General features: G+C 39.3%; 1 protein-coding gene across 1 annotated transcript in view; it reads left to right on the forward strand.

Moving 5' to 3' along the window:
• DOCK3 (dedicator of cytokinesis 3) overlaps window positions 1–14,670 on the forward strand; it is a 208,404-nt gene that overhangs the window by 105,685 nt on the left and 88,049 nt on the right. Inside the window, exons 11-12 of the mRNA XM_075052649.1 lie at window positions 1,404–1,551; window positions 11,159–11,247. Of these exons, the coding sequence (XP_074908750.1) occupies window positions 1,404–1,551; window positions 11,159–11,247 (237 nt within the window). The remainder of the gene's footprint in view (window positions 1–1,403; window positions 1,552–11,158; window positions 11,248–14,670) is intronic.

Genomic DNA, 14,670 nt, shown 5'->3' on the forward strand with positions numbered 1-14,670 from the left:
CGCCTTCTAAGTCACAAATGTGTTACAAGGATCAGTTTTTCATTATCTGACTTCACTGTGTCATAAAGCGTCTAAAAGTTAGAATTACTCTGTGTTGTTTGAGATGACAAATGAAGCTTATAGAAAGATATGCTGTAGTTCAAACTCAGATTTTTAATCTTGATGCAAGAAGTGCTGGACAAATTATCATGTGTAATGTTACAAGTTGGCTTAGATTATCATAGTGATTTTTCTCGTTTTGGCATTTTTTACGCTATTAAAGAACTGCTTGAACAATAGGAACTTAATCATTGAGCAGCTTTGTACCTCAGAATTCTCCTTTATGCGCTCCAAGACAAACATAATAAATGACACAACATAAAATACATTTTCTTAAAGCAATTGTATAAAATGAAAATTTGTGTAAATATTGGACTACAATGGAAGGACCACAGAGGCAAGTACAAGCTGTATTCTCAGCTCATTCAACAGATGATTTGTAGTCAGCCCAGCTAGGTGCAAATATGTGTCGTGGAGCTGCAAATCCAAGATGGCCAGACATGATGCTGTTCACTTTGCCCTTGGGCATTCTGTTAATTAAATGAGGTGAATGTGCCTTAATCAGAGTAGCCCAGTGGGTCAGGTGGGTCCAAATAGACCTCTGGATTTGAAACAGTGTAAGAAGAAAAAAGAGTGAGAAGTTGTGGTGGGTTGACCCTGGCTGGATGCCAGGTGCTCACCAAGCTGCTCTATCACTGCCCTCCTCAGCAGGACAGGGTGAGGGAGAAAACAAGATGGAAACAACCTCATGGGTCAAGATAAAGGCAGTTTAGTAAAGCAAAAGCAGAGGCTGCATGTGGAAGCAAAGGAAAACAAAAGATTTATTCTCTAATTCCCATCAGCAGTCGATGTCTGGCTACTTCCCGGGAAGTAGGGCTTCAGTACGCATAGCGGTTGCTCCAGAAGACAAATGTTGTAATAACAAATGCCGCCTCTCCTCCTCCTTTCTCTTAGCTTTTATTGCTGAGCAGACACCACCTGGTATGGAAAGCCCCTTTGGTCAGTTTGGGTCAGCTGTCCTGGCTATGTCCCCTCCCAAGATCTTGCCCACCCCCAGCCTACTGAGTCAGGTGGGGGGAATGTTGGAGAGACAGCCTTGATGCTGCACCAGCGCTGCTCAGCAGTAGCCAAAACTGGTGTGTTATCAACACTTTTCTAACTACCAATACAGAGCACAGCACTATGAGGGCCACTGTGGGGAAAATGAACTCCATCTCAGCCAGACCCAATACAGAAGTATAGGAAAGTCTGCAAGCTGTGGTTGAAACTTACTGTAGGTATGCATACTCAGAGGGATAATAGAACAAAATAGACAGAATGACTGCATGTGAATCTCTAATGTTTTAAATTTCTGTTAATTTTAGGTCGCATGTTGCTAAATGATTCAAAAAAAGGCCCCCCTCATTTACACTATCGCCGTCCCTATGGCTGTGCAGTATTGAGCATCATGGATGTCCTTCAGTCAGTCTCTGAAATAAAAGAAGAGAAGGATTTTGTTCTCAAAGTTTACACGTGAGTAACTCCTAGAAGGAAGAGAATTAGGAAAAATACTTTGTATATGTTGGGTGATGAGATACTAAAGAGATATTGAAAATCAAGATGTCATAAACTGCATTTGCTGCTTTATCCTCCTCACAAGGTAAACTAGTGCTGTTGGCACTGGTTTTTGCTCCTTTATTCTTCCAGAAGCTCATAGAAACTAATGAATATTATCACAGATGTTTCAGGTATGTGAAATGCTTCAGAAATTATTGAATATTGCCCAAAATCTATGTGACATGCAAAGCTGCACTTTTATTGATATGATTTATTTAAAACCTGCTAAGCTCAAACCAAAGAAATATGCTGTATTCCGTCTGATGAAGGGAATAGTTACTGATGCCCCATCTCCTATTCCTTACCAGTCATGGTGACCAACAAAAGAAGCAGAAAAAAACAGGAGTCAACAGTGTGTGACCGAAAAATTCAAAACAAGTCAACATTTTTTGAGCAAGAATCTATCTTCAGTTATTTGTGATTTTGAACTTTGAACTAAGAAATTCTTATGAAATGTGGTCTCACAGTCGAATAAAGAGGCCACAGACAAACTGTCTGGAGACTGCAGGGAGTATTTAAATCTCTTGTCACTGAGGATAAATACTGGCAAGATCTGCTTTGCAGATGGGCTGAGATACAGCTGACATTACTTTGCAGTCTGTGGCCACTATTCCAAGTAATAAGATAATTTGGGGGGATTACAGAACTTTGTTATGCTTTGAGAAGTGCATTCAGCAGCAGAAAATCTGACGTTCAAGGGAAACTATAAATGAAAAAATGGCTTTCACTGTTCACTGAAAGATTCTTGGACATCTCTTCATACATTAGAAATCTGTAAGTCCAAAGAAAAGTCAGAGTCAGCTCTTCCATTCTTCTTTTGCCAACAGTTACGAAAACTGTAGAAGAAATGTCAAGTTATAGGGAAGAAAATGGTCCTCTTTCTTCTCTATGTCAATAGAATCTGGATAATCTTGGCATTTTGTCACCATTCAGTTTCAGCTTATCTCAGACCAGTGGTTTTGGTTATGTAGTTACGTTAATATTGGCCTTGTAGATATGGCGTTAATATATTGCAACTGCGACATTTTGAATGTTTACAGTAATGGAGCATTCTGAAGTTCAGATTTCTGTTTTGGTGCCGTTTTAATGCATCTTTAGCTTCTTATTCACTGAAGAATAGGAGAGAAAAAACTTGTAGAATACTGGATTTCTCTGTTTGTCAGTGACAACTGAAATCATGCAGCCAGTGAGAGCAATCCAAAGTCCTAGTGCTATGATCAAAAAAAATCACAAGATAGAGCCCTTTTCTTCCTCTTAATCTGAAGTGTTTTGTTAATATGGATTCCCTTCACGCCACCCAAAGTACCAGCTGTGTCTGCCTAAATGTTTAAGTAGGTTTCTAGCAGCTGTTCTTCACGCCTGCTTCCCCACACCCTTTGTTTTCAACATCCATGCACAGCCATTATGGCCTTCCCAGGGAAGAAGTAGAGCCCATAACAGAATTCAGCTGCATAATCAGGTGCTTGTAATTTTTTACACTATTATCATTCACTTGAGTTGTTATAAGTCTTGTACATTATTCTTTTATGTTACTGCTGCTTGGAGTGTTCTCTGTAAACCTCCAACAAAAATTTTCAGAAGAGAAAATGGATATATCTAAAGGGCATCATCTTATCCCTTTTGCAGCTTTAATAGCTGTTGGTCTTCCATGACAGAAAGTTTTCACAGGTTTATCTGCTTGCATGTTCTCTTTGCATATTCTTTTAGCTAACCTACCCTTTCTTGCTTTGTAGAGTAAAATTGAAATGACGGATTTTTGTCCTTTGTAAGTTTAAAATTGTGTATGAATGCTTAAACAACGCTGAACTGATTTTCTTACCTGCTGCTCTCATTTTGATTACTGTTAAAATGCCTCAGGCCAACCCAAAAACATCATAAAGGTGAAATAAGGAGGGAGGTGTATTTGTATTTTTAAAGGAGCAGTAAAAAGCACTCTTTTTGTATGCTCTCTGGCTAAAGCTTACAGCTGCCACAAATGAGGCAGTCAGCAACAGCCAGAAAAGCCTTTTCACAGGGAGAAGCTGGAAAAAATTTGAGAGACTGAAAACCTAACAAAGGCTGAAACAAATATATGGTGTTTCAATGGAGATTTTTGCTGAATCCACAAGAGAAGAATGCTTATGGGGGGGGGGGGGGAATCAATTTACTTCACCAGTCTTTCTCAGCTTGCCTTATTATTGTAAAAGATTTATGTCTGAAAAATACTTCTTTCTTACAATCCAGATTTTCCTGTTTGTTAATCCAGCAGTCATGTTATAATCTTACTAAGAGGATATAATACCACAGCTCTAGTTATAAGCTTATTATGAAAAAGCATGAAGGTTTACTTTTATAATTCTTTTAAAATATTTTACATGTATATTGTCAAAAAGTGAGATGGAAACTAAATTCTCGATCCTTTATTTTCTGTGATTACTTGTTCTCATATTTTTATATGAATTTTTGTCTTTAATGGAATTTTTTGCTCATTGAATGTTACTCTTTGTGTCAATCTTCCCACTCCCCTAAAAACCTCTGGTATTTCTCTTTCATATTATCTTTTTCAGTTTTATTTTTAGTCCTATTTTCTCTCGCTCCTTTATTTTTCTCCTTCTCCAGCACTAGCTCTTTAAAGTCCTTCCTATTAATGTGGTGTATTGCCTGAATGCCTTTCCTTTTTGATACTCAGTTGTTGCTATTTGCCCAGCTGGACAAGAGCGTACATTGCATTTCTGTCCCCATCTGTTTGACATCAGGGTCTGATGTAGTATGGCAAACATTCCAAATGGTAAATTTACTGTAGAACCAGCCAACCTGAAAAGGTGATGGATGGCTCAGGAGAAAATTCTTATTTAAAGGAGAAATATATTTTGTAATATATTTGGTATTTAGACAAGTAAAATGTTAACGCAGTAAAATGCATTACAAGGAAGTGTTTTCAGGCCAGCATCTGAAACTTGGGAGAATATTCTTCTTTGTGTTCAGGAAATGTAAAGTGCAGCCTACATTCGTAGTTGGTACAAAACTAGCTTTAAGCTATCTTTACAGTCCATTGATTTGGGGGTAACTTTGTTCCAGGTTAATTTGCAGGCATAAGTCATTGGAGGCTGAAATCTATTTTAACTTGCACTCCAGAGGCTGGTACAGCAACTGAAAAATTATCAGAGGTTAGAAATTTTCTGTAGTCTCAGCTGTGAGGATGGAGGATGGTATAGAATTTGTCCTATAGGTTATCTTTCTACTTTAAGAAGAATATTATTTGCAGTAGGATAAATGACTTTTAATGTCTTGGCAAGAGAAGAGAAGTAAACAATGTGAAGTCAATTGTTACTTTTTCCTGACAAATAACCTGAGTATTGGTTCAAGTTCTGAGCTAGCACAGAACACCACAATTACTGAAGGGGGTTTTGTACTGCCCGTTAATGTCTTAGCTCTGTTGTGTTTTAGTTTTGAGAGGCTGTTTTGGGGAATGCAAATGTACTCAATTTGCCGTACTCTTTAAGTTCTGGCAGGTCACTTCAGTGCTGACCTATCTTGAGTTACTGTGTGGATATCTGATCTCCCCCAAAGGGTGTAGTAGTTACAGAAGGTATGGCATAGAGCAACTAAAATGTTTAACAGCATAGAGTCGTTTCTTTAGGAGAGAGATTGAGGACATGGGGAGCTTCAACTTGAAGAGGAGAAAAGTGGTGGTGGGAAGGGACATGACCAAGACTTATGAAGTCATGGTGGAGGGTAAACTGTTGTTCACAGAATACAACAGCGCAAGAATTAGGGATACTCAATGAAATTGGTAGGAGATGACATGAAAAAAGATGGAAGACAGTACTTCTTCAGAAAGCAGGTAATGATCTTCTGGGTTGTACTGCCACAGGGTGTTGTGAAGACAGGCAAGATTAGCAGGTCCAAAGGGGATTAGACAAGTTTATGAACACCAGTTCCATAAACAGAGGAATAGGAACAGACAGGGATGTACACTCTAACATCCCTAATCCAACAACCTCAGGGCAGGGTACGGGAGCCTGGCTGCTCACATACCCTGCCCAAGTAGTATCTCCTATTGCCAGTGTGCGAAGCTTTTTTTTTTTTTTAATGTCCATATGTTCTTAACAATCAGCTGAGATGTCTGATACCTAATGCACTGCAGTGAAAGGAGGAATGTTGAGATAGGTGGAGCTAAAATTTCAGGTGGGATAATCCCAATCTAACTGTACCAGATAATCTGGGAATAGAGGCATACAACGTTTTAATGAATTGAATACTTTTGGAGAGCACGCTGGGAGGAAGTAACTCTTAATGTTTTTTCTCCATTTTTCCTTTTTTTACTGTCTGTACTTGGTGTTTAATTTATTCCAAGTTGTCTATGTTCCTTTTGCTTTTATAATAATCAACATTTGCAGGAGGTGTCAGTAAGTGTGTGTCATGTTTTAACTGCAGCCAGCAACTCAGCCCCACACAGCCACTCACTCACTCCCCACCCCCCAGTGGGATGGGGGAGAGAATTGGAAGAGTAAATGTGAGAAAACTCATGGGTTGAGATAAAGACAGTTTAATAGGTAAAGCAAAAGCCACACACACAGACAAAGCAAAACAAGGAATTAATTCACCACTTCCCATTGGCAGGCAGGTGTTCAGCCGTCTCTAGGAAAGCAGGGCTCCATCACGTGCAATGCTTACTTGGGAAGACAAACGGAACGACTCTGAATGTCCCCCCCTTCCTGCTTCCCCCAGCTTTATATGCTAAGCATGATGTCATATGGTCTGGAATATCCCTTGGGTCAGTTGGGTCAGCTGTCCCAGCTGGGTCCCCTCCCAGCTCCTTGTGCCCGCCCCCCAGCCTCCTCGCTGGTGGGGTGAGAAGCAGAAAAGGCCTTGACTCTGTGTGAGCACTGCTCAGTGATGATGAAAATATCCCTGTGTTACCAACACTGTTTCCAGCACAAATCCAAAACAGCCCCGTACTAGCAACTGTGAAGAAAATTAACTCTATCCCAGCCAAAACCAGCACAGTGTGCCATAACAGGCTTTGTGGGTTATCTTATTATTCCTGGCAGTATGTGGATTTGTAATACTGAAGCTGTAGAAAATTACCAGCTACTACCTGTTCTAGATAGCCTTAATTCCTTTTGCTGTGCTATTCTTCAGTTACATAATGCAGCAGACAGAAAAATCCCTACTGTCTTCACAGTAGCTTGTTCGTACCTTGCCGTGATTTTGCTGACATTAGGTACTCTTGGGGGGAAACGAAAAAAGGGAAAAAATGTTAATGTGCTTGGGAGAAGTTTTATGAAGTGAGTTATTTCTCAAGACTCCTGTCTTGCTAGAAGCTGAAGGCTTACAGTCTTCCTTTTTTTTTTTTCCCCCTTACTTTTAAGGGTCAATAGGACAGAAGTTTAATTTGTTTAATTCAGTTGCACTTCAGGAGAAATAAGATTCACTATTGCTGCTAAGTTAAAAATTGCTGTCTTCATGGGGAATCTTTAAATCTTGCAGTTGTGATTTAAATAAAGCAGAATTGAATTTAAAAGGCTATTAGACTTGATCAACATACTGCTTTTTCTTTTCTTCTTTTCCTTTTTTCTTTTTTAACCAATAGCACTGTTTGTCGTAAAGGTTCCATTTTTGTTTTTCAATCAGATTATTATACTAGTAAAATTGTCATTTCAGCTGTGCTTACACTAGTGTGAAGTACTTCATAACATTTATAGTGTGTTTCTTCCTTATGCGGTAACAAGCTATAGCACTGATGGCATTTCTTTCCTGGTATGATTCCGTTCAAGCTTAGTGAGTTTAGCAGGCTGGTTATACAGCTTTACATATACTAGTGCAAATAAACTTGTGTGACTTTGATGTTGAGATAAAAAAGAATCCTAATTCAGGTTGATGGGGACCTCTGTAGTCCAGGCTCCTTCTCAGACCAAGGCCAGCCATGAGATCAGACCAGGCTGCTCAGGGCTTTATCCAGTCGTGTCCCGATAACCTCCAGGGATGGAGATTGCACAGCCTCTCTGGACAACCTGTTCCAATCATACTTGACTGTCCTCACGGAAAAGCTTTTTCTAATATCCAGTCTGAACCTTTCTTGTTTGTGTTTATGTCTGGTGCTTTACATCATCTCACTATGCACCACTGAAGAATCTGGCTGGCTCTTTTGTCTTAATAACTACTTGTAGATCTTGGAAAGCTGCTGTTAATGTTCCCCCTCTTGCCTTGTCTTCTCCAGGCTGACAAAGCCCGGGTCCCTCAGCCTCTTCTCCTACAGTATGTGCTCCAGCCACCTGCCCATCCACAGGACTCTCTCCAACTGTCTGGTTTGTATTGTATTGGAGATCCCCAAGCTGAGCACAGTATTCTAGGTCCAGACTAACAACTGCCAAGTAATGCCTTTTCCCAACTGACAGTAGAAACATATAAACAAATACTACTTAAATATTGGTATGTTGTATAAACAGTAATTTACAAAACATAGTTCTGAATAGATCTTATTACTGGAGAAAGGCTGTCTTTGCGTTGTGAAAAGTTTTGGGAAGTTCACTAAATGTACAGCGTGGATTACTTTTTGTGGGACTAAGACTTTGGGTTGAATAAAAGTTGCAGGATGAAAAAAGACCTGAAGTATACAGATACATATAAAATATGATATAATAATTAGCTCAGTAAGTATTTATATATATATACACATAGGGATTTTTTTCTTTTCCAAAATGGCTAGAAAAATGCTTCAGCAGTTGCAAAACCTACATTTTGGTCCCTGACATTGTCCTAATACCTGAGGTTTGTTGTCTTTGAATATAAGTTAATACCTAAACTCTGTGAAAGAGCTTAGGCATTATTTACTGTCTAGAAACAGGGAAACTTAATGAAACTGAAGATCTGCCTATATCTGCTGAGGGCCTGATTGTATAGGCAGACCCAGGAGACCTCTAAAGGTGCTGGTGACACTGAATCCAGTGCTAAACAAAACAGCTGAAGTCACTTTCATTAAAAACACAGCTTATGAGAGAGAAGATTATATGGGTCATCTTTCATGTAATAGGTTAATAAAGAGGGACACTTCAATTCTTTGGCTTTTTCCCCTGCCCCAATCTAATGTCTGTCTCTCTCATACAATGGGACAGTAGCCTATGGACTCAGAATGTGGGGCTTGTTTCCTTGATTACTTTCTCAGTGGCACTGCAATTCTTGCATTTTTGGCTTTGGACTCTAAACAGAAGTGTGGCACTTCTGACTCAGGTGCCCAAGATCCAGACAGAAGCCAGCATCCAGGTGTGCTCTTGTTCTTTTTCCTGCTGTGCTGGCTCTCTGCTCACCTGATGATTTCTTTGCGGGTTATCATTAAAAGACATCTGTATTCCTCCATGACTGGAAAGGAAACTGAAACATCTCCTGCTGCTGCTCTCAGCCATCTCTATCACAATGTAATTTCCGAATGCTTCGGAGTCCCTAATTTCTCTCTTCAGAATCTTGCCATCAGAGTAATGAGAATATCCATAGAGCTATAGATAGTGATTTACAGAGGATTTTTTTTTTTTTTTTTAACATTGCTCCACTTCAAAATATATATATGTAAGGCATGGAATGGAGCAGTAAAAGATACTGGGTTTGACTTTCCACTACACAGTTGCGCAGTCTGATTTTATTGCGATGGCACAGCATTGTGCTGTGGTAGAGAGCGTAACCCATTCTTTTGTTATATTCATTTCTTCTTGTTGTCTTTACAATTCTTGTTAACTTGTATTTTGAAGGTAATACGTTCCAATTTGATGAAACAATCCTGACAAAGGTTAAGAATGGAAGAGAGAATTGGAAGTTAGCCATAGAAAAACAAACAGAAAGAAACTCTCATATAAGTGCATGCAATGTCACATGATTAGTCTAAAGTCTCCAAAATTGCTAAGGGCATTGGAATGGTGATGGGAGATATTAGGAGCTGCTGAATCCAGTAGCCTGACAGAGGTGAGGTTGCCAGAGCTCCATGCGCCTGGGTCCAGGCAGGCAGAAGGCTGAGCCTGTATCCCACACGTGTACATACACACAACACACATGCATATAGCTGGCCACGCAGATCAACACAGACAGAAAGTACACACTCATATGAAAATGTACAGCGCCAAAAGTCTCATCCTATTTTCCTGTCTGGTTTATCAGGGTAAAAACTTGTCAGTGGAAAACTTCCATGCATACATATACACACATCAAATCCCTCCGGTCCCTGGTTTTAGACATTCAGCTCAGACAGAGGGCATGGCCAGACAAGGATACTGGCAGCAACCTATTTAGGTGTGAAGGGGCCATTTTATACTATTATCACTCTATTTCCCTACAGTTCATATTAAGTCTTGAACAATCCCACAATGCTCTTCCCTAACATCCCATAATAAGTCCTGTATCACCAAAAGCAGTAACTCATTTCAGTCTTTAAAGCGATCCAGAGAGCCTTTCTGGCTGACTCACCTTGCTGGGTTTCGCAATGTGCTGAACATCCTCCTGCAGCAGCCATCGTTCCCCCACCTGCCGTTGTTCCTCTTTTCCTTTGTGTTTAAGATGAGCCTTTAACTGCAAAACCTAACGGGAAAGATAGAGTTAGTAGGAAATATTTAGAACAATTTTGCTTATAGGTGCTGCCATTAAGTGGTGCTCTTGGTAAGAGGTACATCCAGCAGGTTTGAATCTGATTGTTTGATCAAGGGCAGTGCAGCCAGCTATCTTGCCTGAATATTGTTTGAACAAGGTTATAATCCACACACCAAATTGTTGTGCATTATTGGAACTGATATTAACAACTGAATTTTTCCTGGTGAAAAAATATTGAGTGGAAATATGAGAGATCTGTTGACAAATAATTATATTGTAATGTCTATCCTAGAAAATTATTGAAGATTTACAGATGGTAATGTAACTGAAAATGAAGTATAACAGTATTTACAAATGCTTATTAATATTACGTATAGATGAATAAACAGTTGTGAAATGCTCCTTCAGAAGGTGATACACATACAAAAACATATTTTGTGTTATATATTTTTGTCCTACAGTTTGGGGGGCAGTTGCATCATGTTTCAAGGCATTCTGTAAAATATGTAGGTAAGCAGAAGTCTTGTAAATGCCTGAGATACTAAAATAATCGGGGTTATTTAGTCTTTCAAATTTTACTTTTTATTTCTTGATTTTAACTTTATTAAACCCAAAAAGGTAATACATGGCAAGAGTTAATTTCAGCTTAAAATTAATTTTCTGCGTGCACAGAATTCAAATAGGATGTCCAGAGCTTGCTTCCTTCTGCCATAATATGAAGAGTGAAGAGTGAAACAATGGCTTTGATGACAGAAAAATCACCACAGGCTCCAAAGTGTCCATAAAAAGGAGATAACTATTAGGGAATGTTTTGTTTTCTTCACTTCTAAAAACAAGAGTTATGTGGGATTTCTCTCATTCATCAAAACCCCACAACCTTTCATGTTATCTCTGCAGCAAAGTTGATTCCTCTGACCTAAGATGGTTCAGCAGAAAGCTTTTAACTTGAATTAGTGTTCTTTTATTTTAGGTGTAACAACGAAAATGAATGGTGCCAGATCCATGAAAATATTATTCGCAAGTCCAGCACTAAATACACAGCACCCAGCTCAAACTATGGTAAATATCTACTTGTACATTTTTGTCATAATAACAGCTGAATATTTCCCTTGGGAAACTGCTGATTATTTATAGCAGAGAAATTCAGTGAGATGTGAGATTATGCATAGCTGAATTTCTCTACTTGGTGTGATTTAAAAATTTAGCTAAAATTCATTCACGTTCAGTTTACAGGTCAAAATCTTTATTGCATCTGCAAACTTAAGCAGGAAAAAAACTCACCACCTGCTGTCTTTCCTTCTAAGATATGGCTGACAATAATATTAACTCAGCATGCTAAATTTCCTTCATTGTTATGTCTCTAGTGTTATTTTATCTCAAGAGAGGTCAGCAGTGGAGAGAGCTAGTGGCCTGACATAGTGTCAGCTTAGTCTGTGAGTCTTCATGTATTGGCTGTGACAGTTAGTGAGTGTGTCTATGCTTGTGCAAACTGCTAGCCTGTGGGAGGGTACAACATAAGCGGCAATCAGCATTGGCAGAACTCCTTTAAAAGTTTTTTTGGTGACACGGGCTTACGTTACTGTGACCAGACTTGGCTGCACAGGGAATGAAGAATTTAAATTTTATTCATCAGAATTGCCCTGCATAAAACTGGCTTCCTTTTCATCCTGTATTCCCTTGAAAATTCCAGGTACAACACATATCTAAGGCTTGCTCTCCTAAGGATACCATGCATCCTTGTCGACAGAAGCAAAGCCAGAGGTTAAATTTGTCTAACATATTTGACTGTTCAGAAAATTCTGACTATCCAGAGAATCAGCAGTGGTTTTGTATGTACAAATTGATTATCAAGAAGACTCTCTGTGATAGTGTCAGTACTAGATGTTTCATTACATAGTTGAGGAGAATAACTGTCTTGGCAGAGTTTTTGCCATCTTTCAAATCCATTTTTATTTTCCTAGCTAATGACAGATAAAGATGGAAAGTAAATCTTGTGCTATCTTGTTACCTCATTTAATGATTTCTGTAGTTTGCTAATTCAGAGATATCGTAACTCTTCTATTCCAAATGAACCAGCCAATACAATACAGTTCTGCTTCGTTACAGCTAGTTCTGCATTCATTACGGAGTGCCTGATTCATTGGCATACTGATGTCCGCATACTGATATTGTCTTAATTTCACTTGTTTGCATATTGAGATATTGCAGTGGAATATGCAGTTCACACTCCCATGGAAGATATTAAGCACAACAATAAGCAAATAAAACAGTGTTCAGATTTGGAATTTTATTATATGCAAAACTGGTCTCCTTCCCAGCTGTTCTCCTGTTATGGTTAAGGTCATCCACCACTTATCATTAAAGCATTTTCCTGAATTGTTTATAGCTTTGAAAAGTTGGACTGTTTGCATTTATTTCCAATGCCAGGTGTCTGCCTGAAACTTTTTTTTTTTCCCAAGCATGAGCCTTTTTGAAGAGCAGAAAGAAAGGAAAATAGATAGCTTTTTACCCTTGCCTTTGGCTTTTAAAAATAATTATTTCAAACATTTCATTAAGACCTAGTGCATCTCTGGAATAGAGATGGGAACTTGGCAGAGGTGTTGTCCTGCTGGGAAGGGCAGTATTGCAGCCTGACAGGAGATAAACACCAGTAATACAATTTGGGCCTCTCATAACCTGCTCTTACAGTGAGAAAATGCTCAAATTACAAGTGTGATTTTTCTATGTAGAAAAGCTCTCTGGTTCTTTCTCTTCCCACCCTCCCAGGTCTTGTGTAAAATTAGTCCTTCAGGTCTGCTGCAAGGAATAGAAAAAAAAGTGGAACGATAGGCTGGGTGGAAAAGAGGACTGGAGAGCAGATTTACAAAACCTCTTGGGGAGAGCAAGAAGCTAGGCAGAAGTTTTTTGGGGTAGAATATGTGGAAGGGTATCACAAGTAATATATGTAATACCATGCTGGAAAATTACATGCTCTATTACCTCTAGTGATTGATTTTTATAGATAATAGATTGATTCTGGTGCTATTTGTTAAGTACTGGGGGGGGTTGGGTGTGGGGAAAGTCTGAACTTAAAAATTTGCTCCAGTCCCTTATGCTGGAATTTTTTGAATTTATTTTCATTTTTTTGTTTAACCCCAGCCAGCAGCTAAGCACCACACAGCTGCTTACTCACTCCCCCCCTCACCCAGTGGGATGGGGGGAGAAAATCAGGAAAAGAAGTAAAACTCATGGGTTGAGATAAGAACAGTTTAATAGAGTGTAAAAAGAAGAAACTAATAATGATAACACTAATAAAGTGACAGCGGCAATGATAAAAGGATTGGAATATACAAATGATGCGCAGTGCAGTTGCTCACCACTCACCAATCGATGCCCAGTTAGTCCCCGAGCGGCAATGCCCCACTCCCACTCCCCCCAGTTTATATACTGGGCATGATGTCACACGGTATAGAATACCCCTTTGGCCACTTTGGGTCAGGTGCCCCGGCTGTGTCCTGTGCCAGCTTCTTGTGCCCCTCCAGCTTTCTCGCTGGCTGGGCATGAGAAGCTGAAAAATCCTTGATTTAGTCTAAACACTACTGAGCAACAACTGAAAACATCAGTGTGTTACCAACATTCTTCGCATATGGGACTCAGAACATAGCACTGTACCAGCTACTAGGTAGACAATTAACTCTATCCCAGCTGAGACCAGGACAAAAATGAACAAGTTTTTCTCTAAGTGGCAAAAATAGTCAAGACTGATTTCTAATGAACTTGTCTCCTGTGTTCTGTTAAAGCTTCTGTAGCACACGCACACACAGATGCACACTCACACATGGTATTGAAAGGGTTTGAATTTTTTCCATGGTTATAAAACCGCTGTTCTCCCTGCAGTGCTTTGCAGCACTCTTCTGCCTACTTAGCTGGACAGTTGCAAGTCCATGTTTTGGCAGCTTTTGAGGACATATATGCTGATTGGCCTCCCTTTTCCTTCATTTTAAGGTTTTATGCTCATTTTCCATCCCTCCTCCCAGTATTCATAAAACTTACAGTCTTCATGTTACCTGGGTATCTACGTATTTGCCAGATTTGGTTGAAGCCAAACTACAGGCTTGAAAATTATTTCAAGGCAAGAGAGCAGAAAGTGGGTGGGAGGTACATGATATAACTGGTTTCATTCCCCTAGTAACTTGTCTAACAAAATGGGGACGAAATATTATTTGCAAAGCCCATATATTAAGCTTAGGAAATAGCAGAACTTTAAATGGCTTGGGCAAGAATATGTATACAAGGCAGTGTTTGGTTTTGTATGTGTTTTTCCGGAGAGTGATCAGAGAGGATAGAAAGAACTATTGACTAACTATCGTTCATTGAATGAGGTAAAGATTGTGAAAAATTACTGTGTGAACGTAATTCACATGGATATGTGAAGCTGGTAATGTATGCTCAGCAGATGAGACTGAGCTTGCATGGTTGAGCTTAATCCTAGCATTTTCTGGT

Source organism: Buteo buteo, chromosome 21, assembly GCF_964188355.1.
Source record: "Buteo buteo chromosome 21, bButBut1.hap1.1, whole genome shotgun sequence".
Lineage (NCBI taxonomy): Eukaryota > Metazoa > Chordata > Aves > Accipitriformes > Accipitridae > Buteo > Buteo buteo.